The sequence below is a fragment of the Somniosus microcephalus genome, unplaced genomic scaffold (assembly GCF_052327205.1).
Source record: "Somniosus microcephalus isolate GS21.2 unplaced genomic scaffold, FLI_Smic_1.0 scaffold956, whole genome shotgun sequence".
Classification (NCBI taxonomy): Eukaryota; Metazoa; Chordata; class Chondrichthyes; order Squaliformes; family Somniosidae; genus Somniosus; species Somniosus microcephalus.
Window position 1 is genome coordinate 36,411 of NW_028226143.1, and position 26,901 is coordinate 63,311.

General features: G+C 53.8%; 1 protein-coding gene across 1 annotated transcript in view; it reads right to left on the reverse strand.

Annotated features, from left to right (window-relative positions):
- Positions 1-14,573, reverse strand: part of LOC147080933 (glutamine-rich protein 2-like) — a gene marked incomplete at its 5' end in the record, with an annotated part of 47,231 nt that extends 32,658 nt beyond the window's left edge. The window contains one exon of the mRNA XM_085981013.1: positions 14,451-14,573. Within this exon, the coding sequence (XP_085837139.1) occupies positions 14,451-14,573 (123 nt within the window). The remainder of the gene's footprint in view (positions 1-14,450) is intronic.
- Between the last annotated feature and the right edge of the window lie 12,328 nt (positions 14,574-26,901).

The following is a 26,901-nucleotide window of genomic DNA, read 5'->3' on the forward strand; positions in this document are numbered from 1 at the left end:
CAGATTCACTCCGATCACCAGTGAGCGGGGTCCAGATTCACTCCGAGTCACCAGTGAGCGGGGTCCAGATTCACTCCGATCACCAGTGAGCGGGCTCCAGATTCACTCCAATCACCAGTGAGCAGGGTCCAGATTCACTCCGAGTCACCAGTGAGCGGGCTCCAGATTCACTCCGATCACCAGTGAGCGGGCTCCAGATTCACTCCGATCACCAGTGAGCGGGCTCCAGATTCACTCCGATCACCAGTGAGCGGGCTCCAGATTCACTCCGATCACCAGTGAGCGGGCTCCAGATTCACTCCGATCACCAGTGAGCGGGCTCCAGATTCACTCCGATCACCAGTGAGCGGGCTCCAGATTCACTCCGATCACCAGTGAGCAGGGTCCAGATTCACTCCGATCACCAGTGAGCAGGGTCCAGATTCACTCCGATCACCAGTGAGCGGGGTCCAGATTCACTCCGATCACCAGTGAGCGGGCTCCAGATTCACTCCGAGTCACCAGTGAGCGGGCTCCAGATTCACTCCGATCACCAGTGAGCGGGCTCCAGATTCACTCCGATCACCGGTGAGCGGGGTCCAGATTCACTCTGATCACCAGTGAGCGGGCTCCAGATTCACTCCGATCACCAGTGAGCGGGCTCCAGATTCACTCCGAGTCACCAGTGAGCGGGCTCCAGATTCACTCCGATCACCAGTGAGCAGGGTCCAGATTCACTCCGAGTCACCAGTGAGCGGGCTCCAGATTCACTCCGATCACCAGTGAGCGGGCTCCAGATTCACTCCGAGTCACCAGTGAGCGGGGTCCAGATTCACTCCGATCACCAGTGAGCGGGGTCCAGATTCACTCCGAGTCACCAGTGAGCGGGCTCCAGATTCACTCCGAGTCACCAGTGAGCGGGCTCCAGATTCACTCCGATCACCAGTGAGCGGGGTCCAGATTCACTCCGATCACCAGTGAGCAGGGTCCAGATTCACTCCGATCACCAGTGAGCGGGCTCCAGATTCACTCCGAGTCACCAGTGAGCGGGCTCCAGATTCACTCCGATCACCAGTGAGCAGGGTCCAGATTCACTCCGATCACCAGTGAGCGGGGTCCAGATTCACTCCGAGTCACCAGTGAGCGGGCTCCAGATTCACTCCGAGTCACCAGTGAGCGGGCTCCAGATTCACTCCGATCACCAGTGAGCAGGGTCCAGATTCACTCCGATCACCAGTGAGCGGGCTCCAGATTCACTCCGATCACCAGTGAGCGGGCTCCAGATTCACTCCGAGTCACCAGTGAGCGGGGTCCAGATTCACTCCGATCACCAGTGAGCGGGCTCCAGATTCACTCCGATCACCAGTGAGCGGGCTCCAGATTCACTCCGATCACCAGTGAGCGGGCTCCAGATTCACTCCGATCACCAGTGAGCGGGGTCCAGATTCACTCCCAGACTCACCAGTGAGCAGGGTCCAGATTCACTCCGATCACCAGTGAGCAGGGTCCAGATTCACTCCGATCACCAGTGAGCGGGGTCCAGATTCACTCCGATCACCAGTGAGCGGGCTCCAGATTCACTCCGATCACCAGTGAGCGGGCTCCAGATTCACTCCGATCACCAGTGAGCGGGGTCCAGATTCACTCCGATCACCAGTGAGCGGGGTCCAGATTCACTCCGATCACCAGTGAGCGGGCTCCAGATTCACTCCGATCACCAGTGAGCGGGCTCCAGATTCACTCCGATCACCAGTGAGCGGGCTCCAGATTCACTCCGAGTCACCAGTGAGCGGGGTCCAGATTCACTCCGAGTCACCAGTGAGCGGGTCCAGATTCACTCCGATCACCAGTGAGCAGGCTCCAGATTCACTCCGATCACCAGTGAGCGGGCTCCAGATTCACTCCGATCACCAGTGAGCGGGCTCCAGATTCACTCCGAGTCACCAGTGAGCGGGGTCCAGATTCACTCCGAGTCACCAGTGAGCGGGCTCCAGATTCACTCCGATCACCAGTGAGCGGGCTCCAGATTCACTCCGATCACCAGTGAGCAGGGTCCAGATTCACTCCGATCACCAGTGAGCGGGCTCCAGATTCACTCCGATCACCAGTGAGCGGGCTCCAGATTCACTCCGATCACCAGTGAGCAGGGTCCAGATTCACTCCGATCACCGGTGAGCGGGCTCCAGATTCACTCCGAGTCACCAGTGAGCAGGCTCCAGATTCACTCCGAGTCACCAGTGAGCAGGCTCCAGATTCACTCCGAGTCACCAGTGAGCAGGCTCCAGATTCACTCCGATCACCAGTGAGCGGGGTCCAGATTCACTCCGAGTCACCAGTGAGCGGGCTCCAGATTCACTCTGATCACCAGTGAGCGGGCTCCAGATTCACTCTGATCACCAGTGAGCGGGCTCCAGATTCACTCCGATCACCAGTGAGCGGGCTCCAGATTCACTCCGATCACCAGTGAGCGGGCTCCAGATTCACTCCGATCACCAGTGAGCAGGGTCCAGATTCACTCCGATCACCAGTGAGCGGGGTCCAGATTCACTCCGATCACCAGTGAGCGGGGTCCAGATTCACTCCGATCACCAGTGAGCGGGGTCCAGATTCACTCCGATCACCAGTGAGCGGGCTCCAGATTCACTCCGATCACCAGTGAGCGGGCTCCAGATTCACTCCGATCACCAGTGAGCGGGGTCCAGATTCACTCCGAGTCACCAGTGAGCGGGCTCCAGATTCACTCCGATCACCAGTGAGCGGGGTCCAGATTCACTCCGATCACCAGTGAGCGGGGTCCAGATTCACTCCGATCACCGGTGAGCGGGCTCCAGATTCACTCTGATCACCAGTGAGCGGGCTCCAGATTCACTCCGAGTCACCAGTGAGCGGGGTCCAGATTCACTCCGAGTCACCAGTGAGCGGGCTCCAGATTCACTCCGATCACCAGTGAGCGGGGTCCAGATTCACTCCGATCACCAGTGAGCAGGGTCCAGATTCACTCCGATCACCAGTGAGCAGGGTCCAGATTCACTCCGATCACCGGTGAGCTGGCTCCAGATTCACTCCGAGTCACCAGTGAGCGGGCTCCAGATTCACTCTGATCACCAGTGAGCGGGCTCCAGATTCACTCCGAGTCACCAGTGAGCGGGCTCCAGATTCACTCTGATCACCAGTGAGCGGGCTCCAGATTCACTCTGATCACCAGTGAGCGGGCTCCAGATTCACTCCGATCACCAGTGAGCTGGCTCCAGATTCACTCCGATCACCAGTGAGCGGGTCCAGATTCACTCCGAGTCACCGGTGAGCGGGCTCCAGATTCACTCCGAGTCACCAGTGAGCGGGCTCCAGATTCACTCTGATCACCAGTGAGCGGGCTCCAGATTCACTCCGATCACCAGTGAGCGGGCTCCAGATTCACTCCGAGTCACCAGTGAGCAGGGTCCAGATTCACTCCGATCACCAGTGAGCGGGCTCCAGATTCACTCCGATCACCAGTGAGCGGGCTCCAGATTCACTCCGATCACCAGTGAGCGGGCTCCAGATTCACTCCGATCACCAGTGAGCGGGCTCCAGATTCACTCCGAGTCACCAGTGAGCAGGGTCCAGATTCACTCCGATCACCAGTGAGCGGGCTCCAGATTCACTCCGATCACCAGTGAGCGGGCTCCAGATTCACTCCGATCACCGGTGAGCGGGCTCCAGATTCACTCCGAGTCACCAGTGAGCGGGCTCCAGATTCACTCCGATCACCAGTGAGCGGGGTCCAGATTCACTCCGATCACCGGTGAGCAGGGTCCAGATTCACTCCGATCACCAGTGAGCGGGCTCCAGATTCACTCCGATCACCAGTGAGCGGGCTCCAGATTCACTCCGATCACCAGTGAGCAGGGTCCAGATTCACTCCGAGTCACCAGTGAGCGGGCTCCAGATTCACTCCGATCACCAGTGAGCGGGCTCCAGATTCACTCCGAGTCACCAGTGAGCGGGCTCCAGATTCACTCCGATCACCGGTGAGCAGGGTCCAGATTCACTCCGATCACCAGTGAGCGGGGTCCAGATTCACTCCGATCACCAGTGAGCGGGCTCCAGATTCACTCCGATCACCAGTGAGCGGGCTCCAGATTCACTCCGATCACCGGTGAGCGGGGTCCAGATTCACTCTGATCACCAGTGAGCGGGCTCCAGATTCACTCCGAGTCACCAGTGAGCGGGCTCCAGATTCACTCTGATCACCAGTGAGCGGGCTCCAGATTCACTCCGATCACCGGTGAGCAGGGTCCAGATTCACTCCGATCACCAGTGAGCGGGCTCCAGATTCACTCCGATCACCAGTGAGCGGGGTCCAGATTCACTCCGATCACCGGTGAGCGGGCTCCAGATTCACTCCGATCACCAGTGAGCGGGCTCCAGATTCACTCCGAGTCACCAGTGAGCGGGCTCCAGATTCACTCCGATCACCGGTGAGCGGGCTCCAGATTCACTCCGAGTCACCAGTGAGCGGGGTCCAGATTCACTCCGATCACCAGTGAGCGGGCTCCAGATTCACTCCGAGTCACCAGTGAGCGGGGTCCAGATTCACTCCGAGTCACCAGTGAGCGGGCTCCAGATTCACTCCGATCACCAGTGAGCGGGGTCCAGATTCACTCCGATCACCAGTGAGCGGGCTCCAGATTCACTCCGATCACCAGTGAGCGGGCTCCAGATTCACTCCGAGTCACCAGTGAGCTGGCTCCAGATTCACTCCGAGTCACCAGTGAGCGGGCTCCAGATTCACTCCGATCACCAGTGAGCGGGGTCCAGATTCACTCCGAGTCACCAGTGAGCGGGGTCCAGATTCACTCCGATCACCAGTGAGCGGGCTCCAGATTCACTCCGATCACCAGTGAGCGGGCTCCAGATTCACTCCGATCACCAGTGAGCGGGCTCCAGATTCACTCCGATCACCGGTGAGCAGGCTCCAGATTCACTCCGATCACCAGTGAGCGGGGTCCAGATTCACTCCCAGACTCACCAGTGAGCAGGGTCCAGATTCACTCCGATCACCAGTGAGCAGGGTCCAGATTCACTCCGATCACCAGTGAGCGGGGTCCAGATTCACTCCGATCACCAGTGAGCGGGCTCCAGATTCACTCCGATCACCAGTGAGCGGGGTCCAGATTCACTCCGATCACCAGTGAGCGGGCTCCAGATTCACTCCGATCACCAGTGAGCTGGCTCCAGATTCACTCCGAGTCACCAGTGAGCGGGCTCCAGATTCACTCCGATCACCAGTGAGCGGGGTCCAGATTCACTCCGATCACCAGTGAGCGGGCTCCAGATTCACTCCGATCACCAGTGAGCGGGGTCCAGATTCACTCCGATCACCAGTGAGCGGGGTCCAGATTCACTCCGATCACCAGTGAGCGGGCTCCAGATTCACTCCGATCACCAGTGAGCGGGCTCCAGATTCACTCCGATCACCAGTGAGCGGGCTCCAGATTCACTCCGAGTCACCAGTGAGCGGGGTCCAGATTCACTCCGAGTCACCAGTGAGCGGGCTCCAGATTCACTCCGATCACCAGTGAGCGGGGTCCAGATTCACTCCGAGTCACCAGTGAGCAGGGTCCAGATTCACTCCGATCACCAGTGAGCGGGGTCCAGATTCACTCCGATCACCAGTGAGCAGGGTCCAGATTCACTCCGATCACCAGTGAGCGGGCTCCAGATTCACTCCGATCACCTGTGAGCAGGCTCCAGATTCACTCCGATCACCAGTGAGCGGGCTCCAGATTCACTCCGATCACCAGTGAGCGGGGTCCAGATTCACTCCGAGTCACCAGTGAGCGGGCTCCAGATTCACTCCGAGTCACCAGTGAGCAGGGTCCAGATTCACTCCGATCACCAGTGAGCGGGCTCCAGATTCACTCCGATCACCAGTGAGCTGGCTCCAGATTCACTCTGATCACCAGTGAGCGGGCTCCAGATTCACTCCGAGTCACCAGTGAGCGGGGTCCAGATTCACTCCGAGTCACCAGTGAGCAGGGTCCAGATTCACTCCGATCACCAGTGAGCAGGCTCCAGATTCACTCCGATCACCAGTGAGCGGGGTCCAGATTCACTCCGATCACCAGTGAGCGGGGTCCAGATTCACTCCGATCACCAGTGAGCGGGGTCCAGATTCACTCCGATCACCAGTGAGCGGGCTCCAGATTCACTCCGATCACCAGTGAGCAGGGTCCAGATTCACTCCGATCACCAGTGAGCGGGCTCCAGATTCACTCCGATCACCAGTGAGCTGGCTCCAGATTCACTCTGATCACCAGTGAGCGGGCTCCAGATTCACTCCGAGTCACCAGTGAGCAGTGTCCAGATTCACTCCGATCACCAGTGAGCAGGGTCCAGATTCACTCCGATCACCAGTGAGCGGGCTCCAGATTCACTCCGATCACCAGTGAGCGGGGTCCAGATTCACTCCGATCACCAGTGAGCGGGGTCCAGATTCACTCCGATCACCAGTGAGCGGGGTCCAGATTCACTCCGATCACCAGTGAGCAGGGTCCAGATTCACTCCGATCACCAGTGAGCGGGCTCCAGATTCACTCCGATCACCAGTGAGCGGGCTCCAGATTCACTCCGATCACCAGTGAGCGGGCTCCAGATTCACTCCGAGTCACCAGTGAGCGGGGTCCAGATTCACTCCGAGTCACCAGTGAGCGGGGTCCAGATTCACTCCGATCACCAGTGAGCGGGGTCCAGATTCACTCCGATCACCAGTGAGCGGGGTCCAGATTCACTCCAATCACCAGTGAGCGGGGTCCAGATTCACTCCGATCACCAGTGAGCGGGCTCCAGATTCACTCTGATCACCAGTGAGCGGGCTCCAGATTCACTCCGATCACCAGTGAGCGGGGTCCAGATTCACTCCGATCACCAGTGAGCTGGCTCCAGATTCACTCCGATCACCAGTGAGCGGGGTCCAGATTCACTCCGAGTCACCAGTGAGCGGGCTCCAGATTCACTCTGATCACCGGTGAGCGGGGTCCAGATTCACTCCGATCACCAGTGAGCGGGCTCCAGATTCACTCCGATCACCAGTGAGCGGGCTCCAGATTCACTCCGATCACCAGTGAGCGGGCTCCAGATTCACTCCGATCACCAGTGAGCGGGGTCCAGATTCACTCCGATCACCAGTGAGCGGGCTCCAGATTCACTCCGATCACCAGTGAGCGGGGTCCAGATTCACTCCGAGTCACCAGTGAGCGGGCTCCAGATTCACTCCGATCACCAGTGAGCGGGCTCCAGATTCACTCCGATCACCAGTGAGCGGGGTCCAGATTCACTCCGATCACCAGTGAGCGGGGTCCAGATTCACTCCGATCACCAGTGAGCGGGGTCCAGATTCACTCCGAGTCACCAGTGAGCGGGGTCCAGATTCACTCCGATCACCAGTGAGCGGGGTCCAGATTCACTCCGATCACCGGTGAGCAGGGTCCAGATTCACTCCGATCACCAGTGAGCGGGCTCCAGATTCACTCCGATCACCAGTGAGCGGGCTCCAGATTCACTCCGATCACCAGTGAGCGGGCTCCAGATTCACTCCGATCACCAGTGAGCAGGGTCCAGATTCACTCCGATCACCGGTGAGCGGGGTCCAGATTCACTCCGAGTCACCAGTGAGCTGGCTCCAGATTCACTCCGAGTCACCAGTGAGCGGGCTCCAGATTCACTCCGATCACCAGTGAGCGGGCTCCAGATTCACTCCGAGTCACCAGTGAGCAGGGTCCAGATTCACTCCGAGTCACCAGTGAGCAGGCTCCAGATTCACTCCGATCACCAGTGAGCGGGGTCCAGATTCACTCCGAGTCACCAGTGAGCGGGCTCCAGATTCACTCTGATCACCAGTGAGCGGGCTCCAGATTCACTCTGATCACCAGTGAGCGGGCTCCAGATTCACTCCGATCACCAGTGAGCGGGCTCCAGATTCACTCCGATCACCAGTGAGCGGGGTCCAGATTCACTCCGAGTCACCAGTGAGCGGGCTCCAGATTCACTCCGATCACCAGTGAGCAGGGTCCAGATTCACTCCGATCACCAGTGAGCGGGGTCCAGATTCACTCCGATCACCAGTGAGCGGGGTCCAGATTCACTCCGATCACCAGTGAGCGGGCTCCAGATTCACTCCGATCACCAGTGAGCGGGGTCCAGATTCACTCCGATCACCAGTGAGCTGGCTCCAGATTCACTCCGATCACCAGTGAGCAGGGTCCAGATTCACTCCGATCACCAGTGAGCTGGCTCCAGATTCACTCCGATCACCAGTGAGCAGGGTCCAGATTCACTCCGATCACCAGTGAGCTGGCTCCAGATTCACTCCGATCACCAGTGAGCTGGCTCCAGATTCACTCCGATCACCAGTGAGCTGGCTCCAGATTCACTCTGATCACCAGTGAGCAGGGTCCAGATTCACTCTGATCACCAGTGAGCAGGCTCCAGATTCACTCCGATCACCAGTGAGCGGGGTCCAGATTCACTCCGAGTCACCAGTGAGCGGGCTCCAGATTCACTCCGATCACCAGTGAGCGGGGTCCAGATTCACTCCGATCACCAGTGAGCGGGGTCCAGATTCACTCCGATCACCGGTGAGCGGGCTCCAGATTCACTCCGAGTCACCAGTGAGCGGGGTCCAGATTCACTCCGAGTCACCAGTGAGCGGGCTCCAGATTCACTCCGATCACCAGTGAGCAGGCTCCAGATTCACTCCGATCACCAGTGAGCGGGGTCCAGATTCACTCCGATCACCAGTGAGCGGGGTCCAGATTCACTCCGATCACCAGTGAGCAGGGTCCAGATTCACTCCGATCACCAGTGAGCAGGGTCCAGATTCACTCCGATCACCGGTGAGCTGGCTCCAGATTCACTCCGAGTCACCGGTGAGCGGGCTCCAGATTCACTCCGAGTCACCAGTGAGCGGGCTCCAGATTCACTCTGATCACCAGTGAGCGGGCTCCAGATTCACTCCGATCACCAGTGAGCGGGCTCCAGATTCACTCCGAGTCACCAGTGAGCGGGCTCCAGATTCACTCTGATCACCAGTGAGCGGGCTCCAGATTCACTCTGATCACCAGTGAGCGGGCTCCAGATTCACTCCGATCACCAGTGAGCTGGCTCCAGATTCACTCCGAGTCACCGGTGAGCGGGCTCCAGATTCACTCCGAGTCACCAGTGAGCGGGCTCCAGATTCACTCTGATCACCAGTGAGCGGGCTCCAGATTCACTCCGATCACCAGTGAGCGGGGTCCAGATTCACTCCGATCACCAGTGAGCGGGCTCCAGATTCACTCCGAGTCACCAGTGAGCGGGGTCCAGATTCACTCCGAGTCACCAGTGAGCGGGGTCCAGATTCACTCCGAGTCACCAGTGAGCGGGCTCCAGATTCACTCCGATCACCGGTGAGCGGGGTCCAGATTCACTCCGAGTCACCAGTGAGCGGGCTCCAGATTCACTCCGATCACCAGTGAGCGGGGTCCAGATTCACTCCGATCACCAGTGAGCGGGCTCCAGATTCACTCCGATCACCAGTGAGCGGGGTCCAGATTCACTCCGATCACCAGTGAGCAGGGTCCAGATTCACTCCGAGTCACCAGTGAGCGGGCTCCAGATTCACTCCGATCACCAGTGAGCAGGGTCCAGATTCACTCCGAGTCACCAGTGAGCGGGGTCCAGATTCACTCCGATCACCAGTGAGTGGGCTCCAGATTCACTCCGATCACCAGTGAGCGGGGTCCAGATTCACTCCGATCACCAGTGAGCGGGCTCCAGATTCACTCCGATCACCAGTGAGCGGGCTCCAGATTCACTCTGATCACCAGTGAGCGGGGTCCAGATTCACTCCGATCACCAGTGAGCGGGCTCCAGATTCACTCCGATCACCAGTGAGCAGGGTCCAGATTCACTCCGAGTCACCAGTGAGCGGGCTCCAGATTCACTCCGAGTCACCAGTGAGCTGGCTCCAGATTCACTCCGATCACCAGTGAGCGGGGTCCAGATTCACTCCGATCACCAGTGAGCGGGCTCCAGATTCACTCCGATCACCAGTGAGCGGGCTCCAGATTCACTCCGATCACCAGTGAGCGGGCTCCAGATTCACTCCGATCACCAGTGAGCAGGCTCCAGATTCACTCCGAGTCACCGGTGAGCGGGGTCCAGATTCACTCCGATCACCAGTGAGCGGGTCCAGATTCACTCCGATCACCAGTGAGCAGGCTCCAGATTCACTCCGATCACCAGTGAGCGGGTCCAGATTCACTCCGATCACCAGTGAGCAGGGTCCAGATTCACTCCAATCACCAGTGAGCGGGCTCCAGATTCACTCCGATCACCAGTGAGCGGGCTCCAGATTCACTCCGATCACCAGTGAGCGGGGTCCAGATTCACTCCGATCACCAGTGAGCAGGCTCCAGATTCACTCCGATCACCAGTGAGCGGGTCCAGATTCACTCCGATCACCAGTGAGCGGGGTCCAGATTCACTCCGATCACCAGTGAGCAGGCTCCAGATTCACTCCGAGTCACCAGTGAGCGGGTCCAGATTCACTCCGATCACCAGTGAGCGGGCTCCAGATTCACTCTGATCACCAGTGAGCGGGCTCCAGATTCACTCCGATCACCAGTGAGCGGGGTCCAGATTCACTCCGATCACCGGTGAGCAGGGTCCAGATTCACTCCGATCACCAGTGAGCGGGGTCCAGATTCACTCCGATCACCGGTGAGCAGGGTCCAGATTCACTCCGATCACCAGTGAGCGGGGTCCAGATTCACTCCGATCACCAGTGAGCGGGCTCCAGATTCACTCCGATCACCAGTGAGCGGGGTCCAGATTCACTCCGATCACCAGTGAGCGGGCTCCAGATTCACTCCGATCACCAGTGAGCGGGGTCCAGATTCACTCCGATCACCAGTGAGCGGGGTCCAGATTCACTCCGATCACCAGTGAGCGGGCTCCAGATTCACTCCGATCACCAGTGAGCGGGGTCCAGATTCACTCCGATCACCAGTGAGTGGGCTCCAGATTCACTCCGAGTCACCAGTGAGCGGGGTCCAGATTCACTCCGATCACCAGTGAGCGGGCTCCAGATTCACTCCGATCACCAGTGAGCAGGGTCCAGATTCACTCCGAGTCACCAGTGAGCGGGTCCAGATTCACTCCGATCACCAGTGAGCGGGGTCCAGATTCACTCCGATCACCGGTGAGCGGGTCCAGATTCACTCCGAGTCACCAGTGAGCGGGCTCCAGATTCACTCCGATCACCAGTGAGCAGGGTCCAGATTCACTCCGATCACCGGTGAGCGGGTCCAGATTCACTCCGATCACCAGTGAGCGGGCTCCAGATTCACTCCGATCACCAGTGAGCAGGGTCCAGATTCACTCCGATCACCAGTGAGCGGGGTCCAGATTCACTCCGATCACCAGTGAGCGGGGTCCAGATTCACTCCGAGTCACCAGTGAGCGGGCTCCAGATTCACTCCGATCACCAGTGAGCGGGCTCCAGATTCACTCCGAGTCACCAGTGAGCGGGCTCCAGATTCACTCCGAGTCACCAGTGAGCGGGCTCCAGATTCACTCCGATCACCAGTGAGCGGGCTCCAGATTCACTCCGATCACCAGTGAGCGGGCTCCAGATTCACTCCGATCACCAGTGAGCTGGCTCCAGATTCACTCCGATCACCGGTGAGCGGGTCCAGATTCACTCTGATCACCAGTGAGCTGGCTCCAGATTCACTCCGATCACCGGTGAGCGGGCTCCAGATTCACTCCGATCACCAGTGAGCGGGCTCCAGATTCACTCCGAGTCACCAGTGAGCGGGCTCCAGATTCACTCCGAGTCACCAGTGAGCGGGCTCCAGATTCACTCCGAGTCACCAGTGAGCGGGCTCCAGATTCACTCCGATCACCAGTGAGCGGGCTCCAGATTCACTCCGAGTCACCAGTGAGCGGGGTCCAGATTCACTCCGATCACCGGTGAGCGGGCTCCAGATTCACTCCGATCACCAGTGAGCAGGGTCCAGATTCACTCCGATCACCAGTGAGCGGGGTCCAGATTCACTCCGATCACCAGTGAGCGGGCTCCAGATTCACTCCGAGTCACCAGTGAGCAGGGTCCAGATTCACTCCGATCACCAGTGAGCGGGGTCCAGATTCACTCCCAGAGTCACCAGTGAGCGGGGTCCAGATTCACTCCGATCACCAGTGAGCGGGGTCCAGATTCACTCCCAGAGTCACCAGTGAGCAGGGTCCAGATTCACTCCCAGACTCACCAGTGAGCGGGCTCCAGATTCACTCCCAGACTCACCAGTGAGCAGGCTCCAGATTCATTCCGAGTCACCAGTGAGCGGGGTCCAGATTCACTCCCAGACTCACCAGTGAGCAGGCTCCAGATTCACTCCCAGACTCACCAGTGAGCGGGCTCCAGATTCACTCCGAGTCACCAGTGAGCAGGCTCCAGATTCACTCCCAGACTCACCAGTGAGCGGGCTCCAGATTCATTCCGAGTCACCAGTGAGCGGGCTCCAGATTCACTCCCAGACTCACCAGTGAGCGGGCTCCAGATTCATTCCGAGTCACCAGTGAGCGGGGTCCAGATTCACTCCCAGACTCACCAGTGAGCAGGGTCCAGATTCACTCCCAGACTCACCAGTGAGCGGGCTCCAGATTCACTCCGAGTCACCAGTGAGCAGGGTCCAGATTCACTCCGATCACCAGTGAGCGGGGTCCAGATTCACTCCCAGAGTCACCAGTGAGCAGGGTCCAGATTCACTCCCAGACTCACCAGTGAGCGGGCTCCAGATTCATTCCGAGTCACCAGTGAGCGGGGTCCAGATTCACTCCCAGACTCACCAGTGAGCAGGGTCCAGATTCACTCCGATCACCAGTGAGCAGGGTCCAGATTCACTCCGAGTCACCAGTGAGCGGGGTCCAGATTCACTCCGAGTCACCAGTGAGCGGGGTCCAGATTCACTCTGATCACCAGTGAGCGGGCTCCAGATTCACTCTGATCACCAGTGAGCAGGGTCCAGGTTCACTCCGATCACCAGTGAGCGGGCTCCAGATTCACTCCGATCACCAGTGAGCAGGGTCCAGGTTCACTCCGATCACCAGTGAGCAGGGTCCAGATTCACTCCCAGACTCACCAGTGAGCGGGCTCCAGATTCATTCCGAGTCACCAGTGAGCGGGGTCCAGATTCACTCCCAGACTCACCAGTGAGCGGGCTCCAGATTCACTCCGAGTCACCAGTGAGCAGGGTCCAGATTCACTCCGATCACCAGTGAGCGGGGTCCAGATTCACTCCCAGACTCACCAGTGAGCGGGCTCCAGATTCACTCCCAGAGTCACCAGTGAGCGAGGTCCGGAATCACTCCCAGAGTCACCAGTGAGCGGGGTCCAGATTCACTCCCAGAGTCACCAGTGAGCGGGGTCCAGATTCACTCCCAGAGTCACCAGTGAGCGGGGTCCAGATTCACTCACAGAGTCACCAGTGAGCGGGGTCCAGATTCACTCCCAGAGTCACCAGTGAGCGAGGTCCGGATTCACTCCCAGAGTCACCAGTGAGCGGGGTCCAGATTCACTCCCAGAGTCACCAGTGAGCGGGGTCCAGATTCACTCCCAGAGTCACCAATGAGCGGGGTCCGGATTCACTCCCAGAGTCACCAGTGAGCGAGGTCCGGATTCACTCCCAGAGTCACCAGTGAGCAGGGTCCAGATTCACTCCCAGAGTCACCAGTGAGCGGGTCCAGATTCACTCCCAGAGTCACCAGTGAGCGGGGTCCAGATTCACTCCCAGAGTCACCAGTGAGCGGGGTCCAGATTCACTCTCAGAGTCACCAGTGAGCGGGTCCAGATTCACTCCGATCACCAGTGAGCGGGGTCCAGATTCACTCCCAGAGTCACCAGTGAGCAGGTCCAGATTCACTCCGATCACCAGTGAGCGGGGTCCAGATTCACTCCCAGAGTCACCAGTGAGCGGGGTCCAGATTCACTCCGATCACCAGTGAGCGGGGTCCAGATTCACTCCCAGAGTCACCAGTGAGCGGGGTCCAGATTCACTCCGAGTCACCAGTGAGCGGGGTCCAGATTCACTCCCAGAGTCACCAGTGAGCGGGGTCCAGATTCACTCTCAGAGTCACCAGTGAGCGGGTCCAGATTCACTCCCAGAGTCACCAGTGAGCGGGGTCCAGATTCACTCCGAGTCACCAGTGAGCGGGGTCCAGATTCACTCCCAGAGTCACCAGTGAGCGGGTCCAGATTCACTCACAGAGTCACCAGTGAGCGGGGTCCAGATTCACTCTCAGAGTCACCAGTGAGCGGGTCCAGATTCACTCCCAGAGTCACCAGTGAGCGGGGTCCAGATTCACTCCGAGTCACCAGTGAGCGGGGTCCAGATTCACTCCCAGAGTCACCAGTGAGCGGGTCCAGATTCACTCTCAGAGTCACCTACCTCAATATTCTTCTGGTGCGCTTGGTCATCCTGCAGCAGATGGCTGGTCATGCCGTTCAGCTTCTCACACTCTGCTTGCAGCTGCACGATGTTATTCTGCACCTGGCTGCGCAAATCCTGGTCCTGCAACAATCGAATGAGATGCAGTTGGACACATGGCAGCATAGCGGAGAGAGGGAACGGGGGTGGGAGGGCGGGAGAAGGGAGAATCATAGAATGGTTACAGCACGGAAGAAGGCCATTCGGCCCATGCCGGCTCTCTGCTAGTCCCATTCCCCCGCCCTTTCCCCGGAGCCCTGCAAATATTTTTCCCTCAGGTACTTATCCAACTCCCTTTTGAAAGCCGTGATTGAATCTGCCTCCACCGCCCTCTCAGGCAGTGCATTCCAGATCCCAACATTTTTTTCCCTTATGTCGCCTTTGGTTCTTTTACCAATCACCTCTGGTTCTCAACCCTTCTGCCAATGGGAACAATTTCTCTCTACTCTGTCCAGACCCCTCATGATTTTGAACACCTTTATCAAATCTCCTCTCAAACTTCTCTGCTCTAGGGAGGGAGAGAGTGGAGGGGGAGGGGAAAGGAGAGGGGGAGAAGGTGGAGGGGGGAGAGAGGGGGGCATAGGGAGATCGGGAGAGGGGGATGTTAAGTCTGTGAATTATTTAGTTAATTAAAACAGACTAATGAGTAACAATAAAAACAGGTCTTTACTGGTTGGAGGTAGGGACTATACTGAATACAAGATTACTGCACAGTGCTTATATACCGGTGTGTTCACCCCCGGTATTACGTCTACAGCAGCCTGAGAAAGTAGTACATCTCTTAAGGTGGAACAGGCTTAAGCTCTCTTAAGGTGGAACAGGTTACATACACAACACTCCTCCCTTCTTAGCTTTATAGTCATCCCCCCCATTTAACATAACGTAATAACATATATACATATATAACTTCATGTTTAACGTAACATATCACAGATTCAGTCTCTGCGGAAAACAGTTCACAGATTCAATCTCTGTGGTGTAGTCGGTTCACGTTACTCATTCAATAGTCCTTTCATGGATTTAACAGCTTGAACTTCCGAACTGATTTGGCTCCGTTCGGAGGGACCACGTGTGTGATCTGGTAGAGGTGATAATGGTTCAGATGGGTCATCTTCTGTTTTTACTTTTCCTTTTCTGCTTCTTGGAGACTCTCTGGGCTCCATTGTCAGCTGCCACAGCTGCCAGCTGCATGCGCAGTTCCTCCTTCTCTTCCTCCTGTTTCCGTCGTAGAGCCAGCTTCTCCCGATGTTCCGTAGACTTTTGGTGCTCCTCCATGATTTCTGCACTTTGGGAGTCGAAGTTACAAGCTGGGCAGGACAGGACATCGTAATATTCGGTGTCGTCCACCAGGTCATAGTAATATTCGGTGTCGTCCTGAGCTAGACCAGTGAGAGGGTCGTCTATTTCCTCCATACCCAGCTGGACGTTAGCCAGCTCTTGTTCCAAATCCAGACATCTTTCCTGAAGAGACTTCTTCATGTGTACCTCTGCATCCAGCTTTTTCTGGGCTTTCAGCAAGTTGTTTACTAGTGACCTCATTTGTGATTTTAATACTTCAACTTCCTTTGGAGATTGATTGATCGGACTATGCAATCCCTCTACCGGAGCAGCTGTTTCAGCGGTCTGTTGTTCTACGTTGACGTGAGTCAGTGTACTTTTGGCATCCAAGGGCTGCTCTGTTGCAGTCATCTCAGTCTGTGTTGCCACCTCAGCTCTTCCAATAACCTTTGAGAGCTCCGAACCCCTTTCGTTTGAATATTGAAGTTCGTGTTCAAGTTTTTCCCATTTCAGAGTCCTGTCCTTCAGCATATGCAGGAGTTGGCTGACCGTTAACTCCTCTGACATCAGACGTTTTGTGTGCTCCTGCTCCATTTTCTCCATCAGCTGCTTCTGTTGTCTTTCCAGATTCTCCAACTCTATATCAAAGAACTCTTTCGTTGCATTCAACTCTTGCTCAAAACGGCGAAGCATTTGTTCTAATTGCTGTTGTAGTTTGAAATGGAGTTGAGTTCGAGCCCGGTGTCCCTCAGAAATGGGCACATCAGTAGACTTGCCAGACTCAGAATCCACAGTTAAACTATGTTGTTGTTGCTCAGTGGAATTCTGTGCTGAAACTTTGTCTTTTGCACCTGAGTTGGGCTTACCATCATCCGTTCCAGAGTCTGGGCCGACTATCTTCACCGAGTTCTCACTCGTTATTGTTTGTAGGAAATGCCAGTCCATATTCATTTTCCTAATCCACTCCCGTCCTAGTAGTGGAGGACCTCCTTCAGATATCACATATAAGTCCATTATTTGACTGTCTTCGCCCTTGTGGACCACTGCAACCTCTATTTTCCCGATGGGGTACACTCTTTGCCCCGTGTATGTTTCCAATATAATCCCCGTATCCTGTAGGGGAATATGTTGGAATAACTTTCCGTAATCTTTCTTATTTATGACCGTCAATGCCGATCCAGTGTCCAATTCCAGTTTTACTTGGACTCCTTCTATCTGAAGAGTGACCCAAATTGTCTGGAGGTCTGCACCCTTACCAGCGTTGAGTACTCTTAAGCTAGCCAGTTCATTACTGCTAGCGTCTGAATCGGACTCCTGTTCGGTCACCTTGTGTACCTTTGCGTATTTTCCTTGCGGTGACTTCTTGTTGCTGGTCTTCTTCGCTGACCTGCATACTCTAGCTATATGTCCAAGCCTACCACAAGTTCTACATTCTTGGTTTTTAAACCAACACTGGTTCTGATCATGCGTTGTCTTTCCACAACGATAACATTTGCCAGAACTCACACCCAATTTGTGTGCACTGAGCTCCGGTGACCGTAGCTGCATTACTGCCGTGCCTCTCGCTGCGGCTTCGTGTGCTGCTGCCATAGTGACCGCCTTCTCAAGCGTCAGCTCATTCTCCTCGAGCAGTCGCTTTTGTGTATCCTGTTTAAATAAACCACACACAAATTTGTCTCGAAGTGCCTCTGTCAGTCCCGTTCCAAACTGGCAATATTTCGCTAATTTACGCAATTCCAGCAAATATTCAGCATTGCTTTCATGCTGTAGCTGCCTTCTGTCGTAAAATTTAAATCGTTCCGCTAGCATCAGCGGCGTGGGGTTTAGATGATCTTTCAGGACAGTAACAATCTCATCGAACGTCTTATCTGCCGGTTCATCTGGTGATAACAGGTGTTTCAATTGCCCGTATGTCTTCGCACCCATTAAATTTAATAATGTTAGAGCTTTATCTTGGTCACGAATTTTATTGGCCTTACAATAATTTTTTACTCTTTCAACATATATGGCCCAATCTTCGAGGTCACTATCAAAGGTGCTAATATTCCCGTGTTTAGGCATTGTAGATTTGCAATTTCTCAGATTTTATTTTCTTTACTTGTTATCAAAGATGGCGGCTTCCCGCTCTTGCCATCGTCCTCCGCCCACAAAATGGCGGTTTTCCCGCGCTTGGCGGTCTTCACCCGTCCCCGACGCCGTCTCCCTTCAGCCCCCGAGTGCGGCCCTTATCAGCGGATGCGATCGATGGCCCGGCTGCGCCTCGCACTTGAAAGCGGCCCGGCCCGGCCCTTATCTGCCGATCGCTATCGCCCTGTACCTCTCTCTTCCCCAGTCCTGTCTTCTACTCCGGTTCACAAGCTGATGGAGGCTTCAGGGTCCTAATGCCTGTCACTTCCAGTGGGGTGGTGAGTGGTGAGGTTTGAAACCTCTCTTCAACCGCCGTGGAATAACTGCCGCAGGGTAAGAACCTGACTCGTCGCCAGTGTTAAGTCTGTGAATTATTTAGTTAATTAAAACAGACTAATGAGTAACAATAAAAACAGGTCTTTACTGGTTGGAGGTAGGGACTATACTGAATACAAGATTACTGCACAGTGCTTATATACCGGTGTGTTCACCCCCGGTATTACGTCTACAGCAGTCTGAGAAAGTAGTACATCTCTTAAGGTGGAACAGGCTTAAGCTCTCTTAAGGTGGAACAGGTTACATACACAACAGGGGATAGGGAGAGGGGGATAGGGAGAGGGGAGAGTGGAGAGTGGAGGGGGGGAGGGGATGGAGGATGATAGGGCCACTCCCCAGTGCTGGTTTACCTCACTGCTCTGGGCTGTGGCTACTTATCTGTGCAGCACCCAAACTCCAGAAACACGGTGCTAAATTGCTTTGGCAGCAGATGATAAAGTGCCACATAATAGACTTGTTCACAAAACTAAAGCCCCTGGGATTAAAGGAACAGAGGCAGTGTGGATAGGAAATTGGCTAAGTAACAGAAAGCAGAGAGTTGTGGTGAACTTGCAGGGAACATAAAAACTGACTGTAAAAGCTTCTATAGATATGTGAAGAGAAAAAGATTGGTGAAGTCAAGCGTAGGTCCCTTGCAGTCAGAATCAGGGGAATTTATAATGGGGAACAAAGACATGGCAGACCAACTAAATACATATTTTGGTTCTGTCTTCACAAAGGAGGACACAAATAACCTCCCAGAGGTGTTGGGGAACATAGGGTCTAATGAGAGGGAGGAACTGAAAGAAATCAGTATTTGTAGGGAAATGGTGTTAGGGAAATTGACGGGATTGAAGGCCGATAAATCCCCTGGGCCTGATAATCTACATCCTAGGGTACTTAAGGAAGTGGATCTAGAAATAGTAGATGCATTGCTGATCATCTTCCAACATTCTATAGACTCTGGCACAGTTCCATGGATTGGAGGGTAGCTAATGTTACCCCACTATTTAAAAAAGGTGGTAGAGAAAAAACGGGGAATTATAGACCGGTAAGCCTGACATCGGTAGTGGGGAAAATGCTAGAGTCCATTATAAAAGATGTAATAGCAGAGCACTTGGAAAACAGTGCCAGATCGGACAAATTCAACATAGATTTACAAAAGGTAAATCGCGCTTGACTAATCTACTGGAATTTTTTGAGGATGTAACTGGCAAAGTTAAAGCTTTAACTTTGCACGCTAATCTCTTATGCGGGACCTTATCGAAGGCCTGAAAGTTCAAATACACCACATCCACTGGTTCTCCCTCATCTATTCTACCAGTTACATCCTCACCGATGTCAGGCTTACCAGTCTATAATTCCCTGTTTTCTCTCTACCACCCTTTTTAAATAGTGGGGTTACATTAGCTACCCTCCAATCCATGGGAACTGTTCCAGAGTCTATAGAATTTTGGAAGATGACCAGCAATGCATTTACTATTTCTAGGGCCATTTTCTTAAGCCATTTAGGACAGAGATGAGGAGGAATTTCTTCACCCAGAGAGTGGGGAACCTGTGGAATTCTCTACCACAGAAGGCAGTTGAGGCCAATTCAGTAAATATATTCAAGAAGGAGTTAGATATATTTCTTAAGGCTAAAGGGATCAAGGGATATGGGGAGAAGGCAGGGACAGGGTACTGAGTTTGGATGATCAACCATGATCTCATTAAATGGCGGAGCAGGCTCGCGGGGCCAAATGGCCTACTCCTGCTCCTATCTTCTATGTTTCTATGAACGGTTGTTTCTCAGACTGGAGGGAAGTGTGCAGTGGTGTTTCCCAGGGGTCGGTATTAGGACCACTGCATTTTTGGATGTATATTAATGACCTAGACTTGGGTACACAGGGCATAATTTCAGAGTCTGCAGATGGTATGAAACTCGGAAATACAGTAAACAATGAGGAGGATAGTAACAGACTTCAGGAGGACACAGATAGACTGGTGAAATGGGCAGACATGCGGCAGATGCAATTTAACACAGAGAAGTGTGAATACATTCTGGTCGGAAGAATGAGGAGAGACAATATAAACTAAAGTGTGTAATGTATATACCTTTAAGGGGGGAACTATCTTTTACAGCTCATGTATACTGCAGTACCGGCAGTGACCACACCTGTATATAGCCCTGAGTAGTAATCTGTACAGATCAGTTCCACTGTGAGCCACGTTGAGTAAACACCTGTTGTACCATTCTCCGCAGTCTGTGTCTTATTATACACGGACACAACATTGACGACGAGGCAAGTTCGAACCTACCTGCAACTCTGCATCACCTCCCGGGGATTCGTTCCTGGAGATCAGTGGATTGGAGGTCAAGGTCAGAGACTCGGGCATCGACCACGGGCAACCGCCCAGTCATCCAGCAGAGACTCAAGAATTGCGGGGGAGGTTGTCGAGAGCCAGGCTTGGCTTTCCAGTCGAGGTGGTCCAGCGAAACGGGCTGGCCAGAGGTAGTGCGCAGACCCTTCCCGGACAGCGGCGGGGTAGAGCCCGACCGAGCGGCACAGCAAAGGGCCGAGCAGCATCGACGGGGGAGAGAGAGAGAGGGCAGAGCGCACAGGACGCAGCCGGTGTTCAGGGGCCGAGCAGCGTCGGAGAGAGACGTGCAGAAACCTACAGGGCGCCGCCATTGCCACGAGAACCGCCGGGAGCGGCGTTGGCAGCAGCGGGGGAGGAAGGAAAGCGCAGGAGATGCCATTTTAAGCCATTGGGAGACGCCATTTTAAACCACACCCAAAATGCCGAAGAGTGGCAGTATCACTGCATTTGACAATGAAGTCGAAGATTGGACTACATATGTCGAACGAATAGAGGTGTACTGCAAGGCAAATGAGGTGTCAGATGACAAGAAAGCGTCGGTATTGTTAAATTTAATGGGTGCAAAGACGTATGGTTTATTACGAAATCTAGTAACCCCAACGAAGCCAATGGAAAAGAGTTTTGAAGACATAGTAACGATACTAAAGGAACAGTTAAACCCCACACCGCTGCTGATAGCAGAAAGATTCAAGTTTCACAAACGGAACCAGCATAAGGATGAAAGCAATGCTGATTATTTAACAGAACTGCGCAAACTATCGAAACACTGCCAGTTTGGAGCGGGACTGGCAGATACCTTAAGGGACAAGTTTGTGTGTGGGCTTCAAAGTGAAGGAACCCAGAAATGGCTTTTATCTGAAAAGGACCTTACGCTGGAAAAGGCTTTCAGCATTGCGGTATCATATGAAGCAGCAGCACGGGGCGCTGCAGAGATACAACAGAGACCGCAAGAATATGGCACAAACGAAATGTCATATGGAACAGAGAAGTGCTATCGCTGCGGCAGAACAACACACGACCAGAATGATTGCTGGTTCAAAGGCAAAGTGTGCAGACAGTGTGGAAAAGTAGGACACATAGCACGAGTCTGCAGGTCGGGAAAGAAAACCAGCAATAAGAAACCTACCAAAGAAAAGTACAAGAAGGTACATAAGATGACGGAGAATAGTTCAGACGAACAAAAGAGTGATAACGACTCCGAAAGCAGGGAACGGAGTTGTCTGAAACTACATAATGTGATCACAACGGAGGATCACCGAACCATTTGGGTCACTCTCAAGATAGCAAGAGTCCAGGTAAAGATGGAATTGGACACAGGATCAGCCCTAACAGTCATAAACCGACGGGACTACGAGCGGCTATTCTCACACATACCCTTGAGAGACACAAAAATTATTTTGAAGATGTACACGGGGCAAAAAGTCTACCCCAAAGGAAAAATAAGGGTGACCGTTATATATAACGGTAAGGAAACACCAAAACTAGACCTGTATGTATTGCAAGATGGAGGACCACCATTACTGGGACGTGAATGGATCCGGAAAATACAACTGGATTGGCATTCCATACAGGCACTGACTGTGGCTGACAAAAAGGATGACGACGTCACACCTGGGCGACTGTCAAAGATCCTAACTGACGCGAAAGAAGTGTTCCAGCAAGGACTCGGAACACTAAAAGGCATGACAGCGACGATTAAAATTGAAGAAAACGCAAGCCCAAAATTTTTTACAGCCAGACCGGTACCTTATGCGATCCGCCCAGCCGTCGAAGCAGAGCTGGAGAGTCTGGAACGTTCAGGTGTACTGTCCAAGGTAGACTGGAGCGAGTGGGCTACACCCATCGTCCCTGTGATGAAAAAGTCGTTGAGCAGCACGCCTGGGGAACCAAGGAAGGTTCGCAGCTGTGGGGACTTCAAGGTAACAGTGAACCCGGTCCTTCACACCGTACAATATTCACTTCCGCAGATTGAAGATATTTTCACCTCGCTATCTGGAGGGAAACCCTTCACTAAGATTGATCTGGCCCAGGCGTATCTGCAAATGGAGGTAGAAGAAGCATCAAAAAAATACTTCACAATCAACACCCATAAAGGTCTCTACCAATACAACCGGCTGGTATTCGGGGTAGCATCAGCTCCGGCTATTTGGCAGAGGGCAATGGAACAAGTCCTGCAAGGGATCCCAGGGACCCAGTGTTATTTGGACGACATCCTGGTCATGGGCGAAAATGACAGTGATCACCTTGCCAACCTGGAGCAGGTGCTCACTAGATTGCAGGAATATGGGCTCCGAGCTAACCGCCCCAAATGTGAGTTTTTTAGAAAACAGATCTTGTATTGTGGCCACGTTATCGATAAAGAGGGGTTACATAAGTCCCCAGAGAAGATTGAGGCAGTAGTCAAGGCTCCAGCACCGGAAAATGTGTCACAACTGAGGTCGTTCCTCGGGCTGGTAAACTACTACCATAAGTTCTTGCCAAATTTGTCTATAATACTACACCCACTGAACACCCTACTGCAAACTGGGGTGCCATGGAAGTGGAGTGACGAATGTAGACGAGCTGTCCAGAAGAGCAAAACACTAATCACATCGAAAGAGGTATTGGCCCATTACAACCCAGCATTACCAATTCGGTTGGCATGTGATGCGTCACCCTATGGCATTGGAGCGGTGCTGTCGCACAAATTCTCGGACGGCTCAGAGAGGCCAATAGCCTTTGCGTCACGATCACTAACCTCAGCCGAGCGTAACTACGCCCAGATTGACAGGGAGGCCCTCAGCCTAGTGTGGGGAGTGAAAAAGTTCAATCACTATCTGCACGGGCAGAAATTCACCTTGCTGATGGATCACCAGCCTCTTGTCTCCATTTTTAATCCGAAGAAGGGCGTTCCGGTGATGACTGCGCAACGACTACAAAGATGGTCACTTTTTCTAGGGGCGCACCACTATGAGATTGAATATAAGGGCACGAAACAGCATGGAAATGCTGATGGGCTATCACGCCTGCCACTGCCTACTGCGGAGGAAGCACCAGCAGTGGATCCTGTCGAAATATTCCATTCGACTATAGTTGAATACCTACCGGTAACTAACGCTTGTATCGAAAAGGAAACCCGAAATGACCCGACACTGTCTCGGGTATATGATTTGACGGTGAAGGGATGGCCAGCACATGGCGACTCACTGTTGCCAACATTCTTGACAAAGAGAGAACAGCTGTCAGTGTGCCGGGGGACCTTGATGTGTGGATCCCGAGTGGTAATTCCACCCAAGTTAAGGGATAGAGTGCCCAATGAGCTACATGAGGGTCATCTGGGAGGGGTAAAAATGAAAAGCCTAGCCAGGGCTTATGCGTGGTGGCCGGGAATCGATAAACAAATCGAGGACCTGACCAAGAGCTGCTCAGGATGCCAGAAAGTCCAAAATGCACCACCACAGGCCCCTCTACACCCATGGGAGTGGCCCTCATCTCCATGGCAACGGGTGCATATTGATTTTGCTGGTCCATTCATGGACTCAATGTTTTTAATAGCCGTGGATGCGCACTCGAAATGGCCTGAGGTCATCAAAATGTCCTCCACCACCACGGAGAAAACTATTGCAGTCCTACGGACCATTTTTGCCAGGAATGGCTTGCCAGAACAGATTTGCTCCGACAACGGACCACAGTTTGTGTCCGAAGAGTTCCGGAGGTTCTTGAAAAAGAATGGGGTAAGGCATTACACATCCGCCCCGTATCATCCAGCCACAAATGGATTGGCTGAGAGGTTCGTACAAACCTTTAAGAAGGCAATAAAGGCAATGTACAATGACAACATTCCGCTGCAGCACAAGGTGGACAATTTCCTGTTCGCCTACCGGAATGCGACGCATGCAGTCACCAACCAGGCCCCAGCCATGATGTTCTTTAACCAAAGGTTAAGATCTCGCCTGGATTTGCTTAGACCAAATGTACGAAGAGATGTTGAGAGTAAGCAATTCCAGCACATCCATGAGAAGCCAACAAGAAGCTTCAATGTAGGGCAACCAGTCTTGGCCCGCGACTACCGAACAGAAAAATGGCAGCCAGGAACGATATGCACACGGCAGGGCCCACTAATGTACACAGTGGACGTTGGGGAGAGCATCGTGAGACGCCATGCTGACCAGATCCTAGAGTCACAGGAACAAGTCAACTCCATGCCTCGCCCATATGTACCTGGTGATGAACCTGACATACAGGTCGCATCTACCCCAGAAACAGTAGCATCGGAAGCTGATGAACCAACCGACGACAGGGGGCCAGAATCGCCTCCGCACCAAGAGCAAGACACTCGGGGAAAGGCGCTATCCAGAAAGGATCAGGAAGCCTCCCCAAAGACTGAATATATAAATGGACTATTTTCAGCTAATGTTGCATGTTAAAAGTGTTAATTGTAATTAGTTTGATATTTAATTGTTAAATGTTATGGTACTGTTAATCTAAAAGGGAAGGAATTGTAATGTATATACCTTTAAGTGGGGAACTATCTTTTACAGCTCATGTATACTGTAGTACCGGCAGTGACCACACCTGTATATAGCCCTGAGTAGTAATCTGTACAGATCAGTTCCACTGTGAGCCACGTTGAGTAAACACCTGTTGTACCGTTCTCCGCAGTCTGTGTCTTATTATACACGGACACAACAAAGGGTACAATTTAACGGGGGAGCAGGAACAGAGAGACCTGGGGTGTGAACGGACACAAATCATTGAAGGTGGCGGGACAAGGTGAGCAGGCTGTTAAAAGCACACGGGATCCTTGGCTTTATTCATAGAGGCACAGAGTACAAAAGCAAGGCAGTTAACCTAAACCTTTATAAATCACTGGTTAGCCCCCAGCTGGAGGATTGTGTCCAATTCTGGGCACCACACTATAGGAAGGATGTCAAGGCCTTGGAGTGGGTGCAGAGGAGATTTACCAGAATGGTACCAAGGAGGAGGGACTTCAGTTACGTGGAGAGACTGGAGAAGCTGGGATAGTTCTCCTTAGAGCAGAGACGGCTAAGGGGTGATTTGACAGAGCTGTTCAAATCGTGAGGGGGTTTTGATAGAGTAAATAAGGAGAAACTGTTTCCAGTGGCAGGAGGGTCGGTAACCAGAGGACACAGATTGAAGGTCATTGGCAAAAGAACCAGAGGGGAGATGAGAATTTTTTTTATGCGGCGACTTGTGATCTGGGATGTGCTGCCTGAAAGGGCGGTGGAAGCAGATTCAATAGTAACTTTCAAAAGGGAACTGGATAAATACTTGAAGGGGGGAAATTTGCAGGGCTCTGGGGAAAGAGCAGGGGAGTGGGATTAATGTGATAGCTCTTTCAAAGAGCCGGCACAGGCAGGATGGGCCGAATGGCCTCTTTCAGTGCTGTGTGATTCTTTAGACATGTATGGGATGTCTGATTGCTCTTGGTCCCAGTACAGCTTGCTACACAGTGAGCAGGTCACACCTCTGGGAATCAAAGCCAGCACCACAGGAAGCAATTTTCCTGATTAATTTCCCTTCAAAATCTGGAATATTTCCACAGCCCTGGTGTGACAGAGTTCGCTTCACTGGTACAATTCCTGACCTCTGCTCACAGGTATCCTGATTGGGCTGAGTGGGAAATAACAACAGTGGCAGATCGTCTGTGGCAGGCATGTGTAACAGTCAGTGCTGTTTGAAGTACTCTCCCTTAGCCTGTGTCTCTCCTGGTCTATCGCAGTACTCTCCCTTAGCGCTCTCCCTCCCCATGTCTATCGCAGTACTCTCCCTTAGCTCTCTCCCTCTCCTGGTCTATTGCAGTACTCTCCCTTAGCTCTCTCCCTCTCCTGGTCTATTGCAGTACTTTCCCTTAGCTCTCTCCCTCTCTGGGTCTATCGCAGTACTCTCCCTTAGCTCTCTCCCTCTCCTGGTCTATCGCAGTACTCCCCCTTAGCTCTCTCCCTCTCCTGGTCTATCGCAGTACTCTCCCTTAGCTCTCTCCCTCTCCTGGTCTATCGCAGTACTCTCCCTTAGCTCTCTCCCTCTCCTGGTCTATCGCAGTACTCTCCCTTAGCTCTCTCCCTCTCCTGGTCTATCGCAGTACTCCCCCTTAGCTCTCTCCCTCTCTGGGTCTATTGCAGTACTCTCCCTTAGCTCTCTCCCTCTCCTGGTCTATCGCAGTACTCTCCCTTAGATCTCTCCCTCTCTGGGTCTATCGCAGTACTCTCCCTTAGCTCTCTCCCTCTCTGGGTCTATCGCAGTACTCTCCCTTAGCTCTCTCCCTCTCTGGGTCTATCGCAGTACTCCCCCTTAGCTCTCTCCCTCTCTGGGTCTATCGCAGTACTCTCCC